The sequence below is a fragment of the Calypte anna genome, chromosome 1, assembly GCF_003957555.1.
Source record: "Calypte anna isolate BGI_N300 chromosome 1, bCalAnn1_v1.p, whole genome shotgun sequence".
Classification (NCBI taxonomy): Eukaryota; Metazoa; Chordata; class Aves; order Apodiformes; family Trochilidae; genus Calypte; species Calypte anna.
Window position 1 is genome coordinate 57,988,792 of NC_044244.1, and position 18,811 is coordinate 58,007,602.

Sequence of the window (18,811 nt, forward strand, 5' to 3'; positions counted from 1 at the left end):
GTTTGAAGACCTTGTACATCAGGAAGATGTGAGCACTTGGAAACAAGGAGAGAGGGGAGAAAGATATTTGCTTTCTTGCTGCATCTAAGTGCACTGTGTACCTGGGAAGACTGGATCTGTACTTAGATATCTGCTTTCTTGCTGCACCTTCTACCCCCTCTCCTTGTTTCCAAGTGCTCACATCTTCCTGATCAGGCAGAGGGCTGTGACTACTGTGGAGGCTTCACTGAGCTGTTTGGACACAGTGGGACCGCCATGGCTTCAGGATTGATGGCCTGAGGGTCTCCCCTGTGAGCTCCTTGGGGCTTCTGTTCTCACTAATATGCACACTTGTTCCCAAAGGTGGCTGAAGCTATGGAGATCATGCTAATAGCTGTTGTGTCCCCTTTCATCCGATGTGAGTGGCAGCTTCAAGACTGGCAGGTGGCTTTGGTGACAACGGTGAGTGGCTTCTTTTCTCCCCATGCAGGTAATTCACTATGTGGGTGTTGTCCTGGGCACCACCATGGGCTTTGTAAAGTACCTTTCCCAGTGGATCAAATAAATTCCTTGGGCCTCCTCTCATGGGCAAGAACAGTACCACAGCTACAACTGCAGAAAACTAGAAAGCAAGCTGATGTGAGCAGATATCCCTGCTCAGAGCTGTAATGACAGAAAAAGTCCCCATTTTCATATTCTTATTCCAAGTCTTTGCCACCTATCCCTCAGCTTTGGGAGCTAAAGCAGTGAGTGCCAATATGGAGGAAGTTAGTCCCTGAAAGCCACCTCCCCTGTGGCTCTGGGCAATGCAGTCCATAATGCTGCGTGGGAAGCATTCAACCCACCCAGAGTTCAAAGAGCGGAGCTGCCCAGTGCTGCTGGCAGTGGGACCTCCAGAGCTGTGTTTCACTTCTCCATAGATGGTGTTTTTTGGCTACATGGTCTTCAGCATAGTGCTTGGGCTCCTGGCTGACAGGTATGGCCGCTGGAAGGTGAGTTGAGCATCAGGATGAACATCCTTTTCCTGGGCACCATGGGAGTTGTTCTCCTGGCTGAACCTGTCATTTGATGACCCTGATTTTTCCCCTTTTGCAGATTCTGCTGCTCTCCTTCCTCTGGGCAGCCTATTTCTCCCTGCTGACCTCCTTTGCCCCATCCTACATCTGGTTCGTGTTCCTGCGGGCCATGGTGGGCGGTGGCGTGTCGGGCCATGCACAAGGGTAAGGCCACACTTCATTCCTCCTTCACTCCTGAAGGACGACCTTCTTGAGGTGGTTAGCAGAGGTGCCCATGGACCTGGAGGAGCTGAGGTCCCAGGATTACAGCCAGAAAGGCCTTTTGGCTCCTTTTCCCTGAGGCTGGTGGGGTGCCCGATTTTCCTCATGCTGGTCCTGCACAGTGATCTGGAGAAGATGGCTGGGAAGGGGCCTCCTTGGGGGCTGGAAGTGAAAAGGGGAGCAAATTCCCTCACTGCCTTGAAACAAAATGCCATTCTGTAATCTCTCTGAATCCTGGTTGATCAGCCTAAATTGTAGTTCCCAAGAACTCCCAACCCCAGGAATAGAGAGGGCAGCTGGTTTACATTAAAGCAGTGACAGAGGGATTATTAAGCACATATATTATAAAAACAATTAGACAGGTAACAGATGAGCAAAGGCTACTTCCTTGTAAAAAAAGTCCCAACAAATCTGCTGAAGCAGCAATTTTTTCTTTAACCAGTGTAAAATGTTCCCACTTAAAAGAAACTTTTTGCTCTGTTGGGGTGGAAAGGGGAACGTGGAGGGGGAGAGGAGAAGTTCTCAATATTAACAACCACTTTTCTAAGAGCATGACAAAAGAAACTATTTATTTTGACCCTCTCAGAAAAACAAATGCAGCATTTCAGCATCTTCCATGGTTCTTCAAAGCCTGATTGCTGCCCAGACAGGAAAGCCCAAAGCACATTGACCAAAGAGCCCTTTTCTGAATGGACAAATGGGAGAGAGATAGGTGCTGTTGGGAGGAGAAGGCAACCTGCTTCAGGGTTGAGCATCTGCTGAGCTTCTGGGCCTCCCTCCCTTGGAGGAGAATCCCTGGTCCCTTGCTGCAGAGGCTGCTAATGAGCAGAGGAAATTGAACATTTCATAAGACACTTCAACAGCCAAGATGGAAGGAGATAATATGGATCTCTCCCCACCATTCCCTCTTTCCAAGTAAGGAAGCACACCATATGTCTGTGAGCCAGAGAGGTGCCCAGGCCAGGCTCTTCCCCAAGAGTTGATAAAAAGTAGAACAGACTCTTTATTTAATGAGAAAAGTGTCATTAAAAACTGCTTCTGCAAACATACTCTTCACCTATGCTGGCACTTCAGTCACCCCACAGGACCTTCCCAAAGTTTCCTGGGGCACAGAGTGCAGGCTGTTTCCCTGCCTATGCTCTACAGCTGTGTCCTGGAGGGGATTCATGCAGTGCATCTCCCTGATGTGTAATTTGGTACCTGCACAAGTGACAGCCATACCAAGCAGGGATTCCCCATCTCTGGGTACTCAGTGGTGGGGGAGGGCTGGTGCTCTGTCTAGGGACAGCAATGTCCAGCAATGACTGAGTTGAGCATCTCTTTTTTGATGTATATCTTTTTTGGTTTTTTTTCCCCCCCTTTCTCACTAGGATGATCATAAAGACAGAATTCTTGCCCACCAAATACCGAGGATACATGTTGCCCTTATCTCAGGTAAGAGTGAGCATGTGACTGTTTCTTCTATCCCCATGACCCAGGAGATTTTTGCCACTGTTTTGGGAAGCCAAGTCTCCATCACATCAGCCTTTCTTGCAAGATGTTCACAGCAAATGCCTGCTTTCTGCACACTGAACTGTAGCATCTGTCCCATTAAAGATGTACACAGGGAGCTGCCTGTAGGAAAGAGGTAATACCAAATGATTGGATGCTGCAAACATTGCATGTGGACTTTGATGGCTGGCACCCAGCCTCTTGATTGCCATGTTAATAACACCATTGTGTGCTCTAATGAGGCCAGTGCTGATGGGCTTTCTGGCAAGCCCTGGGACTAGCAGCACCACCATCCCCCTCCTGGCTTGGGGTCACCCTCTTCTCTTGAGAAGCTCAACATGAGCCAGCAATGTGCACTTGCAGCCCAGAAATGAACTCTATCCCGAGCTGCATCAAAAGAAGAGTGTCCAGCAAGTGAGGGAGGTGATTCTCCCCCTCTACTCTGCTCTCTTGAAACCCCACCTGCAGTACTGTGTTCAGTTCTGGAGCCCCCCCACACATGAAAGACATGGAGCTGTTGGAGGGCTTTGAAGATAATGAGAGGGAGCATTTCTTCCATAAAGACAGGCTGAGAGAGTTGAGTTTGTTCATCCTGGAGAAGAGAAAGCTCTGAGTAGATCTTATAGTGGCATTTCAGTACCTGAAGGAGGCCTACAGGAAAACGGGAGAGGGACTTTTTACAAGGGCATGTAGTGGTACAAGGAGTAATGGATTGAAACTGGCAGAAGGGAGACTTAGGTTAGACATTAGGAAGAAATTCTTTAATGTGAGGGTAGCGAGACACTGGCACAGGTTGTCCAGGGAGGTTGTGGATGCCTCCTCTCTGGAAGTGTTCAAGGCCAGGTTGGATTGGCCTTTGAGCAACCTGGTCTAGTGGGAGGTTTCCTTGCCTTTGACAGAGGGATTGGGACTAGATGATCTTTAAGGTCCCTTCCAGCCCAAATCATTCTATGATTCTGTGATTAATAAGGTGATGCCCAGATGAGGTCCTAGATTAAACCTCTCCCTGTCCCTGTTCAGGGATGACAAAGGGCTTTGCACAGATAGTCCCAAATTACTCCTGAGATGTGCTGGAAGGATTGTGGCCACTTGCTGGGCAAAGACTACAGCAAATGTGACTGGGGTTGTTGCTTACTCCAGATTTCTGCAGCGGGCACTTGCTGCACGTACAAATGATCTGTGGATGCCTCATTGAGAACATGAATTCATCTGGCTGTTGAACCAGAAGTGTTTGTATATGGTCTTGGTGGCTGGAATGCTTTTAATTACTGACTGTTTGATCTCATTGCTTCATTACCAAGTGTCATTAGAAACATATAAAAAAGAACAATTTCCTATTTCTCTCCAGAAATTTGTTATTTCTGCCCACGGATTACTCATGAACTTGCTGTGGCTTTTCTGTATTTGTTCTTTGTGTTGGCTGAGCTCCCTTGGTTGGTCCCCTGGAAAAGCACATGTCTCCTCATGGCAACAAGTGAACTCCAGAGAGGAACTTACAGACTGGGGCCCAAATTTTCCATTGGAGTCTTTGCATTGGGTCCACTGGAGACCTAGCAATTCCAGCAGCAGCACTCTGGCCCCGTTTTGCCTTCAGTGCTTGTAAGCCTGCTGCTTCCTCACAGAGATTTAGATAAGAGGAAAATTCAAAGACATGAGTGTTAGCAGAGAAGCAGCCATTGGCTTCAAGCACAATGGTAGCCACAGCAGGTGTTTTCATCTGGAACTGATTAAGACTCTTCAGCCATCCCTCCCTAAATCCATGTCTGTCTTTCCCTCCTTCATACAACCCAAGCTCAGATTCTCAGACAGCTTCAGGATGGCTCTGCTTATATTGCTGCAGTCCTCAGCACAGATCCCCACCTATCCATGGAACCAAATGGAGGAAGAAATATAAATCATTGCCATGTGTTCATGTTTTGACCCCTTCCTTTGCCTTGGAAAGGTCTTTTGGTTGGCAGGATCCTTGTTAATCATTGGCCTGGCATCAGTGGTGAACCCAACCATTGGCTGGCGGTGGCTGATCAGAATTGCCTCCATCCCTGGCATCTTGCTCATCCTGGTGTTCAAGGTAGGAAGAGACCCTTTCCCCACCCCCTTCTTCACCACCCCCAACCCAATGTCTCCCCAGGCACCAACAGGTGTCACACTTCACCATCCATTAGAAGGACTTTGCTTGTGTCCTTCTTTCACCACTGTAGTCCTTTCCTGAGGGTGGCTTGGGAAGGTCCCAATGGCCTGGGCATTGCTGCAGAGCAGCTGCTGAGGAGGTGTCACCAGGCTTTGCCTTGCTTTGTAAAGCCTCTGGCTTCACTGCCATGCTGCAGCCCACCAGCACGCTGCCCTCCAGTGTTCAGGCTGCCAGCAGTACCCAGGGACCATGGGGATGCTCCAGGCACTGAGAGGAACACAGACTACAGTGTGTGCACAGGATGTGCAAAAATTCACAATTAATATCTTCAGTCTAACGCTGGCCACAGCACATCCTCTTCAGTCTGTACATTTGCTAAGGCTGACAAAAGAAGCCTTGGTGAAGTGTTCAAACAGCAAATGCCAGAGGAAAATACAGCTTCCCTAGGGTCTACTCATGCTTCAGAAATATCAGCCTTTGACAGGAAGACCATCATATTTATGGGGAGTGATCTGGAAAATCTCTACTTATGGTACTCGTGGGCACTGCAGTGCTAAGCTGTGGCTGTTGCAAGCTGTGTGACTGTGAAGTCTCCTCCTACAGCAGAACAGATGCACAAGTTGATCTGGAGTAATACCTGGACAGCCAAATGCAGGGTCAATCTGAAAGCCCACCTGTATAACTTTGATGTTCCATTACCCTAATTATTTGTGCCAGAAAATAATGTGTAGCCAGAGTTTTTAGTCCAGAATATAAAAAACAGTCAGTATATATACCTTTAAAAGTTAGTTTTAAATCCATATTTCAATATATTTGTGCATAGCCATCATTTAATGAAAATATATTTTACTTTGGAGGGACAACCAGGTGTGGGTGAATGCTGCAAATGCTAGTGATGAGTAGGTTTGTTTCTAAATTTCATCCACATATTCCTTTTTTTAAAGACCTTGTTGAATCTTCCAAGACTTTTGCTTGGAAGCACATGTGCCTCATCCTGTTTTAGAATTTCAATCAATTATAGGTTGTTTTTGTTAAACCTGCATCTTAGACTTCCACCTCTCACAAGTGCTCACCACAGATGGGTCAGTAGCAGACTCTTGAGAGCTGGACCAAGAAATGGTTTTGTTGGGCAGGGTGAGCCCCCAGCATGGGAGCTGGGACACGCAGCAGTGTCCCAGAGCATGGTGATGGAGGAGGATAGAAAAAAGGCTCCTCCAGCTCAGGTGGTGCTTTGTGCTAATCTTGGTTGTGTTGGCAGAGAGGTGCAGAGGCACCCTCTGATACCACTTCACTTCCAGTTCATCCCAGAGTCGGCGCGGTACAACGTCTCCACGGGAAACGTGGCAGCAGCCCTGGCCACCCTGCAGAGGATAGCCAAGATGAACGGGGCAGCAATGCCTGAGGGGGTGTTGACAGAGCCCCCCAAGGTGAGATGAGCCCCTGGCACCTTCATCCCGGGCAGGGCTGCCAGCATGTGGGAATGGGGGAGGGAATGGGACCACCAAACACATCTCACTCTGCCTCTCTCCCCCTCCTCACCTCGTTTCTTTCCAAATGACTACTGAACGTGATGATGAAGACATCCCTTTTCTTTTGGAAAGGCAGTAATCTTGTCCCTCAAAATGTAATTGACTTTTCTTGTTTCTCACATTCTTTGCATTTGCTCAGAAAAAAATATCATGCTGAGAAAGCATTTTCTTCTTTTACCCCAGAAAGTGCCTCCAGCAAACTACGTTCTTCCTTACTGCCCATTCATCCCCCAGGGGTGTCCCCTGTGCCCTAGGACCTGGGACCTGCCCCTTGAGGTCCCTCTGAAGGATATGCCTGGTCAGGCTGCAATGGTCCTTGCCATGGGCTCAACCCACTGCTCCCGGAGGCTTCTCCCAGCCCCTGTCCAGCCTCATCCCCTATGTCCCAGTACTCCAGGTCCCTGAGTGTGGAGCCATGAACTGATAGGAGAGGGTCAAAGCAAGAGAGGCCATTTCACAGCTACTACCATTTCCACCTGTAGAGAGCTGAGCAGCTCAGGAGCTGATCATTACTGGACCAAAATGCCCAGAAGCATTTGTAAGTGTTTCAGGCATGGCAGGAGAGGAGTTGAGGGCCAGGCACTCCCCCAGATTGCTTCCCCATACCCTCAGTCTGGACCCTGCTGACTACAGGGTGAGAGGACTGATTCAGGTGGCTCCTTTGACCCTTGGAGAGGAAGATTGAACAAAACTGTTGTCCAGGGACTCAAAATTATTATCCAACTCTTTTAAGTACCTTTCTTGGACCTCTGAGTCCCACAGAAACCAAACACTGTACTTAGCAATTCATGCAAGATGGTGCTATTGTATTGGAATTAATTAGGATTAAAGCTCCTCTGTAGATTAATTTAATTTATGTAATAGACCCACACTGGCTGTGGGAAGGAGTTCTGTTCATTGTGCACCTTGTCAGGATTAAATGATGATGAGGGGTAAAAAAGATTTTAAAAAGTAACCCAACCCTTCCCTGTGGAGTCCTTTCCCTTTGGTGGAGGGGCAGCTGCTGGCCCTTGGGGATCAGGGGGGCAGGGAAAGCCCCCCCGTGCCTGCTTGGTTCCCTGTTCACTGGGATTTCAGGGCTACCAGCAAGATGTACGTGGCCAAAAACTTGCTCCATGGGCAGAGCAGCAGACGTAGGGCCCCTTTCCCTAGGGTGTGGGGCAGGGGGGGCTGGCAGCAGCTCCAGCAGTGTCACCCACCCAACAGCAACCAGTTCTCCCTCTAGCACCGTGATGGTCATGCTGGGGCCAGACTGCTGGGGAGTCCTGTGGGGACCAGGAGTGCTCAGGGTGTTCTCTTCTCCTCCCTTCCATCCCTTGCAGTGAGTCCCCCTATATGGGTATCCTTTGGAAAGAGGGGCTTTCCTCTCTGGAGGGCTGATGGGGTGCTGTGTTACACCATCCATCAGTCTGTCTGTGCCATCGTCAGCCCAGGGGGCCTGGGGTGCCTACTACTGCTGCAGAACACTTGCCCCTGTATAAAAGACACCTTTTTAAAACCATCTGTTTCTATAAATTTTCAGGAAAGGAGAGGAAGATTCAAGGACCTCATCCACCCCAAATACCTCAGAACCACTTTGCAGATATGGATCATATGGTAATACCCATTTTTTTTCTTTTTTTTTTTCCCTCTTGTTCATCATCTCTCTCTCTCAGTTGGAACATGTGCAGATGTGCAGGGAGCAGAAGTCTCTCATTGACTCTGACATTACAAGGCACCACTCCTCTCTTGGGGGAGTGGCTTGCAGATCCTTGGCAGCTGGAGGGAGATGGGCTGGACATGGGTCACTGTAGGCTTGTCCTGATCTCAAGCCATGCCTCACACACTCTGTGCCAGTCACTATTAACATAGACAGAAAAAAAGTCTGCATATCCAGGACACTGCAGGATGCCACAAGCGCCTTCTCAGGACAGGGCAGCTCAGGCAGGTGGGGTGGAGTCTACACCTGCCTGCAGCATGTGCCAGCCACTCCACTTCCCTACTTGGGGTGAATATCTTCTCCTGAAAAGAAGACAAATGCCCCAACTTTGCAGCCCAACCAGTGTCTCTGTGAAACAGGTCTCCAACAGGAACACATTAACTGCTGCCAGTGCCACTGACTGGGGCAAATTAAGATTGAAGGGGAATGGGTTTCAAATGCCATCCTCCCAGTAGCTGTATGTATAACATGTTCCATTGACTTTGCTGTCTGGAATGGAAATGTGTAAATAATGAATCTGTGGGAATTCATTGACTCAAAATGTTGCTAAGTCAGGCCTTGAATTTTTTATGTCTTTTCCCCCTCAGCTTGTAAAAGTGTTATGAAATATTGTTCTTTTTGGTTTTTTAATCTTCCTTTCTCTCCTAGTCCTCCCAGGAGTCACTGTCATGTTCTCTGGGTTGTAATTCCACCCCCCCATGCTTCGAGCCTCCCCTGATTCCCCAGGCAACTCATTTCCTAGCCCAGATTCTGTTGCTCATTTCTGAAACTGCCAGTGGGGACAAAAAAGTGAAAATTACATCTCGACCTGCTTATGATTAAGCTTATACTGAATTACTTGATAATGGCACAGTCAGGATGCCATCACCAACACTGTGTTCCTGACAGACAGCCAGGGTGCAATGTGAGCTTCTCCAGCCATCTAATGAAAATTATTTCCAAAAATCCCTGGGCAGAAAGGATAAGGGCTGAAAAAAACCCTGGATGGTGGCTTCATGGGAACTGCAAGCATTGGGGGCTGATGTTGAGATTCCCTGGTCAGGGCCTCCCTGGGACAGGGATGGTTTGGAACTGTACTCACCTACAGCCCAATGAGAGGAAAGGGACTGAAGAGGCAAGTTCTGTGTGACAGTATCAGGTCACCTGCTGCAGAGCAAGAAGCAGCACGAAGGGGCAGCCAAGGAGCTGAGCTACGAGCTGGATTGTGTTGCTCTGAGGAAGAGAGCTGCATGGACAGAAGTGTGCCGTGCATGGGGTGAATTGGTGGGCTCCTGGCTCATCACTAGGATCAGGCTAGGAGGGTCTATCCATCACGCAGTGCGGCAGAGCTGGGGTACTCACTGGGGTCCCAGACCGCCGAAATCCTGCTGCAGTGCTATTTCCCCACCTTCCCAACTACTGCTGCTGCTCACTGCATCATTCTGCCCCACAGGCTTGGCATAGCTTTTGCTTATTATGGTGTCATCCTGGCCAGCGCCGAGCTACTGGAGCGGGACCTCGTCTGCGGCTCCGCAACAGCGCCCGGGCAGGGCTCAGGAGGGGACTCTGAGGAGAGCAGCAGCATCAGCAGCCCCTGCTACTGCCGCTTGTTTGGGCCCTCTGCCTACCAGACCATGATCATCAGCACAGCTGGGGAGATCGCACGTAACCTCCTCCTCCTCTCCCTTCCCTGCTCTGCTGCTCCTCTCTTACCACCAGCAGCTCCTCGCTGCAAAACTCTGAGCTCTGCACTTAGTGATGTGCCAGGAGTTGAAATGTCCTCGGCATTGCTGGAGAGGCACAGGCTCATCAAAAGAAGGGCTGGGACAAAGACTGTGAGCTGGTGCCAAGTGGCAAGGGAGGGCATTTCTCCAAAGGTGGATAATTCAGCTTCTGGTAAAAGCACAGCTCCCTGCTGATCCGAAAACCTCCTTTGCAGTTAGCATGTACCTACAGGCTTGGTTGAACTCCAGGGGAAATTGCTCCTAACTTACCAGAACCAAGTCTGGCTTTCCAAATTCCCAGACATGTAGTTTTGGGGAAGTCATAAATAACCAGTGCTTGCAAATAATCAGATTGATGTAGCTGAATACACCACACATGCTTCCCAAGAGATGGTGACCTCAGAAACAGTTCCTGTGCTGAACATTGTAGTAAGGGGCAGAAAAGTGCCCAGGGAATCCCCAAAAAACCAAAATGCTTCCTGGTGCAGCCTACCTCAGGGTGCTGGGGGGTGGCAGGATGGCCAAAACACACCTACATGGCACCCTGGAGAGAACTTGGCACTGTGTGTGGGTCTAATATTGCAACACTCCTGGGGAGGTGAAAGTTTTCCCTGGTTCATGTTTCAGCATCTGAACTTCAAAGCGATCACGTGTTGGATCCTGCACGTGCAGCCCCTGATGGGACCAGTCCAGTGATGTCTCCAGGTGCCTGCTTGGCCCCTGGCTAATCAGGGCACACTCAGGGCCCTGGTTTGTGGCTGGGAAGCAAAACCACACAGGAAAGGGGTGTTCAATCAGCAGGTGCCTTCCTGGCCTGGGCTGCACATGGCACAGGACCAGCACTGGTGCCCTGCTGCAGCACAGCAGGGTGATTTCAGAGGACAGGATTGTCATGGTCCGTAACTATTAATATTTTATAATTTTTTGTGAGGAAATATTAGCCACTACTCATGCATGTACTACAAATTACGAAGTAACCAGATTTATGGTGTGAACAAATTACAGTGGTTTATTTCAGGGAAAAATGACACCAGTTTTGACAGAAGTCTTAAGAAGGAGATAATAGTGGGAGAGAAACAGGCAGAACAGGGTTTTTAAACAACTTAATCACCCCAGAGAAAAGAGCTATTAAGAAAAGAAAGAGAGCAACTAAGCCTTTTTTTTCACCATCTGAGGAAAAAGTCGTCTCCCCAGTACTGTCTCGGATGCTCTGCTGCTCCTTGGTGCTGCTTTTCTGCCTCTCCTCACTTCTCCTGTCGCCTCTGATTTTGTTTCTCATTTTCCCCTTTTTTCTTTGACTTTTTATGCAGTAACAAGTTCCTTCTTTTCATCAATTATTGCCAGAGGTTGCAGATTGGTAGCTGCGGGTCTTCCCTTTGTATTCAGGTTTTCCTGGAATTCTAGTATTTGCTATCAATTTGCATTAGATGTCTGGTGGTTATCAGCATCATTAGCATTTTACATTTTTAGTCCTGAAAAAGGGGGGGGGGGAGGTTTGTTGATGAGATTTTATTGGTGAAAATAAATTTGGTACCTTTTTAAACAGTGTAAATTATGCCGGTGGAGCTGGGGTTCTGCTGATGGAAGTAAGTGTGATGCATTTTAAACAGAGTAAACAGAAAACCTCATAGCCAGGCTTTTGTGGGTTCAAGTTTGCTACGTTTTAATACAGTAAACTAGGCCAGCACTGCCTCATACTAGCTTGGATGTATTTTTGCTGATTCAAGAGGCAATTTTTAAATTTTTGCTGTATCCACACTACAAGGCTCCGTCCTCTGAGAGGAAGGACAAACAAAATGGAGAGATAAAATTGCAGGATTTGGGTATAGGAAGAGATTTAGTAGGGTTTGTGCACTTTGATAGAGTTTTTTGTAGGTGCTGAGGAAATGGGTATTTTTGAGGATGCTACTTAAAGTCTATAAAGACAGACAATCATTGCAGTTCGGTGGTCTCACATTTTATGGGTTGTCTTTTCTGTCTTCAGTAAATCCTTTGAACATTCTTGGCATCAATTTCCTCGGAAGACGCCTGAGCCTGTGCATCACCATGGGATGTACGGCCTTATTCTTTCTTCTCCTTAATATCTGCACCTCGAGGTAATCTGAAAATCAGCATGTGGGTCTTTTTTGTAGGGGTGGGGAGGGGGAGGCAGGGGTCCAGGCAGTGCTGAGGGCAGAGGGCAGTTCCTATGGCAGTCTCAGGTCACCAGATGGTCAGGACAGTAATTCTTGTACATCTCTGACTCGCTCCCTGCACCTCTGGGGAAAGCTGGGGCAGGAGATGCTCTGGTGCCATGGTGTGCAGAGCATCTCACTTGTGTGACCTGGAAGCCAAAAGGCTTCCCCTAAGCATATGGCTAACTGCTTTCTAGCACAGTCTAGAAAACTAAAAATTATGTGAGCAACATCTACCAGAAAGGAGTAATATTTTTCTTTCAGCCTCTTTTTTGGCCCCTTTCTTCTACTATTGGCAATGCTATATACACCTCCTCTAACTTGTACAGTTCATGAAGAGCTCATGGCATGAAGACTACCATGAGTCCTGTAATTATTTAGGTTGATTTGTGAGGATGTGCAAAAAAGATCCCTCTCAAGCTGGCAGAGCCCAGCAGCTACTGGCAACCAGGATGGCTTCAAGCTGAAGTTTCCTCTAACTGGCTGGTAGCCTGACAAGTGCTTGCCAGTGGTGTGTACCCCTGCTGCTGGCCATATTGACCACTGGCCACTGAGGCTGGCTGAAACATTTGAGAGCTGGAGTGGGAGGCTGTAAATAGTCATTAGGGTAAATTAGTCCCCTGTCAGGAAGCTGACAGTCACTCACTAAGACATCGGCCTCTGTGGGGCTATTACTGTTATTTTCTACCTCTCCCTGAAACTGAGCCTGAGCCTGGGCCATCATTTTTGCTTGCAACAATTTTGTAGAGGACTGGAAAGCAAGGTCTAGCCCTGACTGTAATGCCAAAGGCATCACCTGAGCCATTATGGTCCTGTCCAGACTGCTCCCTCCAGCCTCTAACACAGGCCTGAAAAAAACCTAACATGCAGTAGCCTCTTGGCAAACATGCTTTGCCAATGGAGTGAAGATTATATTTGTCAAGAATCAATTTTTCCTTGTGGTTTCCTTGTATTATTAAGCTGGTACAAGCCTTAGCAGAGTGAGCAGGTTAGGCTGTGTCTCTGCTGATCACTGTTCAGCCACACCAGCTCTGCTCTCCATGGGTTTCTCTCTCCAGCACAGGCATGATTGGTTTTCTCTTCATACTGCGTGCCTTGGTTTCAGCCAACTTCAACACCATCTACATTTACACAGCAGAGGTGAGTCCTCCTGAAGGTACAGTAAGCTGCTAGGGGGAATGAAAGACCATTTGCCTATCCTCAGGAATGCTGCCATATTTACTGACTGGTCAGAGTCACCTTCCTTGAACTAAGTGTCTCTGCTTCCCAGACACTGTTTTCATATACAAGATCAGAGAAGGAATGGGAAAACTAACTGGAGGTGGCAAGAGCATGTGGAAGAGGAATGCTCTGATGAGCCTCCTGTTGGTCACCCACTACAAAACATTTTTCTTCATAATGCTGTGTACCACCACCTTTCAGTATCCCCTTTATATCCCCTCCACAACCCCTGAAAAGTCAGAAAAGAGGCTACTACTGAAAGAAACATTTTCCAGCACTTAAAGGACTGAGGTTGTGTGTAAATTTTTTCCCACTTCATGTAAAAAGCTGTGTTTTGCCTACAAATAGTTTTATCCGTTCAGAGAGCTTGTCCTTCCCACAGCTTTGGAGACTTGAGTTGCAAAGGTTGAGGTTAAGTATGCATTGTTGTGTTTTGCTTTTTTTTGTTCTGTTTTGTTGCATGTGGGGTTTTTTCAAACAATTGTGTGCAGTTTAATGCATTGCCTTGCAGACAGGGGAAAATGATAAAAAGCAGGCAGAAGTAGCTCCCATCTTTTAATAGCATACTGTATTATTCACGTATGCACCAGTCTTGAATAAATACCAGGTTTTTACTAATCCTGAATTGGATACCCTTGATATGAAGACCATTGCTTCAAGGCTGTATCATAAACCAATACCACTCACAATGTAATCAGTGATCAAACCCAAATTTGGAAATCCCCTTTCCAGTCACATGCCTGGGGTCCTCTTTTATTACCTTGCCTCTATTGGCTTGGCCCAGTGAAGTATTTAAACTGAGGATGAGTGTACTTGCTAAAATCTATTAACAGGACTTAAGTGAAGGAAAACACATCCTTAAGTGTTTTACTGGCACAGGTGTTTAGGAGATGGTAAAAAGAAAATACACAAAGGACATTCTTCTAAGCTTGTGGGTTATACAGGTTAACAGATCATTGGGATCTGTTTTTCCTCCTTCTAAACAAAAATGCTGTTGATACAAATAAACAGGGAGTCTTGAAGGCTGCAGACAATATCCTTTTTTTCCTGCTTTGCAGCTACAGGGCCTGGCAATATAAATTGAATTCTTCCTTTAACACCCAGCATATCCTCTGTGCCTTTGATGTGAGCTGCCAATCACAGCTGGGAGAAAATGGGTGGGAACAGGGGAAAGGAGCAAACAGCAGGGGAATCACATCCAGCTTTGATTGACTTGCCCTAAAACTACTTGGGGCAAAAAAATGGCACAAATGAGACCCAAAGGAGCTTTTATTTCTTTTCATATCCCACTAGCTGCCCTTGATAACATAATAGTTTTCTCTGAAGAAAAAAAGAAGAAAAAAGGACACATACCACCCATCATTGTTGCATTAATCAAGTTTCTTTCTGGCTTGTTTTAGGTTTATCCCACCACAATGCGAGCCCTGGGGATGGGAACAAGTGGCTCATTGTGCCGTGTTGGAGCCATGGTGGCCCCATTTATCTCACAAGTAAGAGCACACTTGATAATGTTGGTAATGTCGGTGACCACTGTGCTGATCGTTGCTATCAAATATACAAAGATGTCCCCTAAGTTAAAAAAAAAAATTTGAAGTACTGACTTTCCCCCAGCTCATTAGTTTTTTTACCTTATCTTTACATGGAGCACTTCTGTGGTCTTCATCCCATGCAGCTCTGCACAAACCTCACCCCAGAGCTTTCTGCTCTCAGATTCCCAAGACGTTTTCATACTTCAGTGTTTGTCACCCTTTGTCCACTCTTAAATTCCTAACTAGCTGCCAGATCCCCTCTCCTGGAACAGATATTTGACCTGTTCTTTTTCCTGCAGGTTCTTATGAGTGCTTCTTTCATTGGGGCCCTCTGCCTGTTCTCATCTGTTTGTGTCATCTGTGCCATCTCGGCCATCACGCTGCCCATCGAGACCAAGGGCAGGGCATTGCAGGTTTGTTGTACCACCCCAGTAGCTCCTGGGTACCTGAGGAAAGCGAGGGAGGGACTTTTCACAAGGGCATGTAGTGATTGGACAAGGAGTAGTGGTTTTAAATTGGAAGATTTAGGTTAGACCTTAGGAACACATTCTGTCCTGCGAGGGTGGTGACCAGGGAGGTTGTGGTCACTCTCTCCCTGGAAGTGTTTCAAGGTTGGATGGGGCTCTGAGCAAACTGGTCTAGTGGAAAGTGTCCTTGCCCATGGCAGGGGGACTGGAACTATATGATCTTCAAGGTCTCTTCCAACCCAACCCATTCTGTGGTTCTAAATGCTATTTAAAAACAGGTAGGTTATGATTCATCCAGAATTCAAACCAAACTTCCTTGAGGATTCATAAGCCAAAATAAGGCCTGAGAGGCAAGCAAAGGACATTGCTGTTGCAGCAGCTTAAAGCACTTTCACTCCTGTTGCCTGATGCTCACTTCTCATTGAGGAACCCAGATGGCCTGTCCTAGACCCAGCTACCTCATGCAAGCACTTTAGAATCATAGAATAGAATCGACTGGGTTGGAAGGGACCTCAGAGATCATCAAGTCCAACCCTTGATCCACTACTGCTGCAGTTACCAGCCCATGGCACTGAGTGCCACATCCAGTCTCTTTTAAAATATCTCCAGCTATGGAGAATCCACTACTTCCCTGGGCAGCCCATTCCAATGTCTGATCAACCTCTCCGTAAAGAAATTCTTTCTAATATCCAACCTAAACTTCCCCTGGCACAACTTGAGACTGTGCCCTCTTGTCTTGCTGAGAGTTGCCTGGGAAAAGAGACCAACCCCCCCCTGGCTCCAACCTCCTTTCAGGGAGTTGTAGAGAGTGATGAGGTCTCCCCTGAGCCTCCTCTTCTCCAGGCTGAACAGCCCCAGCTCCCTCAGCCTCTCTTCATAGGATATTTGCTTAAGTCCCTTCACCAGCTTAGTTGCCCTCCTTTGGACCTGCTCCAGGACCTCGATATCCTTTGATTTTTTTTCCCCCTCCAGTCTTTTATAGAATATATATATCTATATATATTTAATTACATGAAAAATACAAGCATTTCTAAAAGTCAAGCATTTAAAGAAGCAGGCAATGATTAATATGCTGCTTTTCTGAAAACCCCAAGGTAACTGTCTTATGCACCTAGGGGAAACCTTAGAAGATGAAGTTGAATGTGGGTGTACATTTAGCTGCAGCTCATGCAGTCTTTGCAAGTATCTCCAGTCCTGACTTGAAGCTGCTGCTTCACCAGCACACATTTTGTTCTGCCTCTGCTCTAGGGAGAGAGGACAGTGGATACAATAATACCTTCAACTACTAAAGCCAGTTCTTCACCAAATTAGAAGTCAAAAGCCTCAACTGCATCAGCCTGTCAGTGATGCCTTTGCAGCTAGTGTTTCCTAAAAAGCAACTGGCCAAAACAACTCAACATAATGATTAAGGAGGAAGCTTAAATTCAGCTTCTCTTGGACAAGTTGCACTGGTTTAATCACAGGAGGAAGTGAGCAGTGCTGTGATTTCTCTGTTCAGCTACACCTGCATGGAAATTGTCACACCACACAGGCAGCACACCCACATCACACTGCCCATTATTCTGCAGTCTTACCTGTATAAACATGAAGCCTGTGGGCAAAATAATCCATGCTCTTTAGGAGCTAGAGCAAGATACAGGTTTGATCAAATTAGTTTGTGTGGGCTTCAGACTTTGAAATAAAGACGTTTATAGAAACACTCATTACATATGTGCACACCCACATTCAACTTCATCTTCTAAGGTTTCCCCTAGGTGCATAGGACAGTTACCTTGGGGTTTTCAGAAAAGCAGCATATTAATCATTGCCTGCTTCTTTAAATGCTTGACTTTTAGAAATGCTTGTATTTTTCATGTAATTAAATATATATATATATTCTATAAAAGACTGGAGGGAAAAAAAAATCAAAGTTAAAGTAAGGAAGTGGTCAAAGCAAGTTAATCTTCCCTTGTGGGTGAAATTCAGCCCCATGCAGAGGCCAGAGAACCATTTGGGCCTTCAAACAGTTGGATTTACAATAATTACTAAGCAAAACACTTCATTAAATCTGCTTTAGACATAAAAAGAAGGCTTCCATTCAGCTACAGTTGGATTAACTTTGCTAAGAGTGGTCAAGATAAATGGGAAAATGGGAGTGTAATAATTCCTTAATGGCATCCCCCCTTTTCCTGGGGATTTAATAGCATTACTATAGTCCTTGCAACAACCAAGTTACAAGCTCCAGCTGCTGGCCTTTATGTGCAGAAGTCAAAAGAATGGAAAAGTAAAGACCTGCAGACCTATTTGTGTCCTCAAAGGAGCCCCCACTAGATCCTAAATGCAGCTTACCTAAACTCATCCTAAATTCATTCTTACCTTGTGGTCATCTCAGAGATGGGATTTGTGTATGTGGTCATTCAGGGATTGCTGAATCACAACTGTTCAATGTATTGTCTAAGGGCCTCACACAGAACAGTCATCCAATTCATACAAGAATTTTAAAAAAAGTATGTAAAAGCTCTTTTAACATGGCAATATTCAGTCCTCAGGCTCCTGGCAACAGATGTGTTCCTTAAAAGGTCTATATGAAACAACTAGATAAACATAAGTAACTTTTTGTGAAATGTAGAATATTTAAAAAGAATATCTACTTGTTTCAGTTTATTAGGACAGCATCACTCCAAACTTAAAGCAGTCATGGTGGGGTGCCTGTCAGAGGAGAGACCTTTTGGACATAACCAAATTAATATTATTTTCCTCTGTATCCATTTCTGTGGGTATTCATGTGCATTTTATTAATTTCATGTATTTTTCTCCCCCTTTTTAGCAAGTAAAATGAAAGCAAGTGTTTGATGTTGGATTGGGCAGGAAAGAAAAATAAACCTTTGGAATCTGTCATTTCCTGTGAGCTGCATTTGATGTTGATTGCTTCTCCATACCATTTCCATTATAAAAAAAATTGCAACTGAACAGTGTAAGAGCAATGGTTTGTATAGTCAAATGGCAAATTTCTCAAGGACATTCCCTGTCTGATTATTCAATAAAAAGATGCTTTCTACCTGTCCCATGAAGCAACGTGGAGACTCCTTACTAGTAGTGCTATTAGTAGTGCCATTCCATACACCAAAAGACAGGAAAAAAAAAAAAAAAAAAAAGAGGGAAAAGCAGCCCCCTCACAGTAGATTGAGGCAAAGAGCGCAGAAAAACTAGAAAAATCTTTCTTTGCTGTAAGAATCTGGTACTTTCAATGAGAAACAAAATATCATTCCTCAACTATGTGTGCATGTAATGTATCATCTGTGTGAAAGTATTTAAATTTAACATCCCAGTCCTCAATGTGGTGGCAATTTCTGAAGATTCTTAGGGCGACCTTCAGGACCACAAAATGCAAGTTGAGTCAGATTTTTTCCAGCTGACTATTTAAGCAGAGACATTTTGAAATAGCTTACAGCAGACAGAGAAGTCACTGGACTGCAGAAGTACATCTGTGCTCCTCTCCTCAATGTTTTTCACTGGGAGAACAACTTGAGTGTGAAGCTGTATAGGTGGTGTAACTTCACCCCTAAATGTACTAAGCCTCCCAGAAAACCTGTCCTTGCAAGCTCATGGTCCAGGGAAACACACACCAACCTCCT

General features: G+C 46.3%; 1 protein-coding gene across 1 annotated transcript; it reads left to right on the top strand.

Moving 5' to 3' along the window:
* Positions 1-899: 899 nt before the first annotated feature.
* On the top strand, positions 900-18,015 carry SVOPL (SVOP like). The gene is made up of 12 exons (XM_030447748.1): positions 900-971; positions 1,075-1,199; positions 2,627-2,690; positions 4,690-4,815; positions 6,174-6,302; positions 7,927-8,000; positions 9,536-9,747; positions 11,791-11,902; positions 13,039-13,120; positions 14,602-14,691; positions 15,030-15,143; positions 18,004-18,015. Exons 1-12 carry the CDS (start codon positions 900-902, stop codon positions 18,013-18,015), a joined length of 1,212 nt encoding a protein of 403 aa, XP_030303608.1.
* Positions 18,016-18,811: the final 796 nt, after the last annotated feature.

Bases quoted from the DNA above. Each gene is read 5' to 3' on its own strand.
- SVOPL (XM_030447748.1), top strand. From the start codon at position 900: ATGGTGTTTTTTGGCTACATGGTCTTCAGCATAGTGCTTGGGCTCCTG. The intron at 4,816-6,173 runs GTAGGAAGAGAC...CTTCACTTCCAG, and splicing joins TGCTCATCCTGGTGTTCAAG to TTCATCCCAGAGTCGGCGCG. The intron at 6,303-7,926 runs GTGAGATGAGCC...ATAAATTTTCAG, and splicing joins TGTTGACAGAGCCCCCCAAG to GAAAGGAGAGGAAGATTCAA.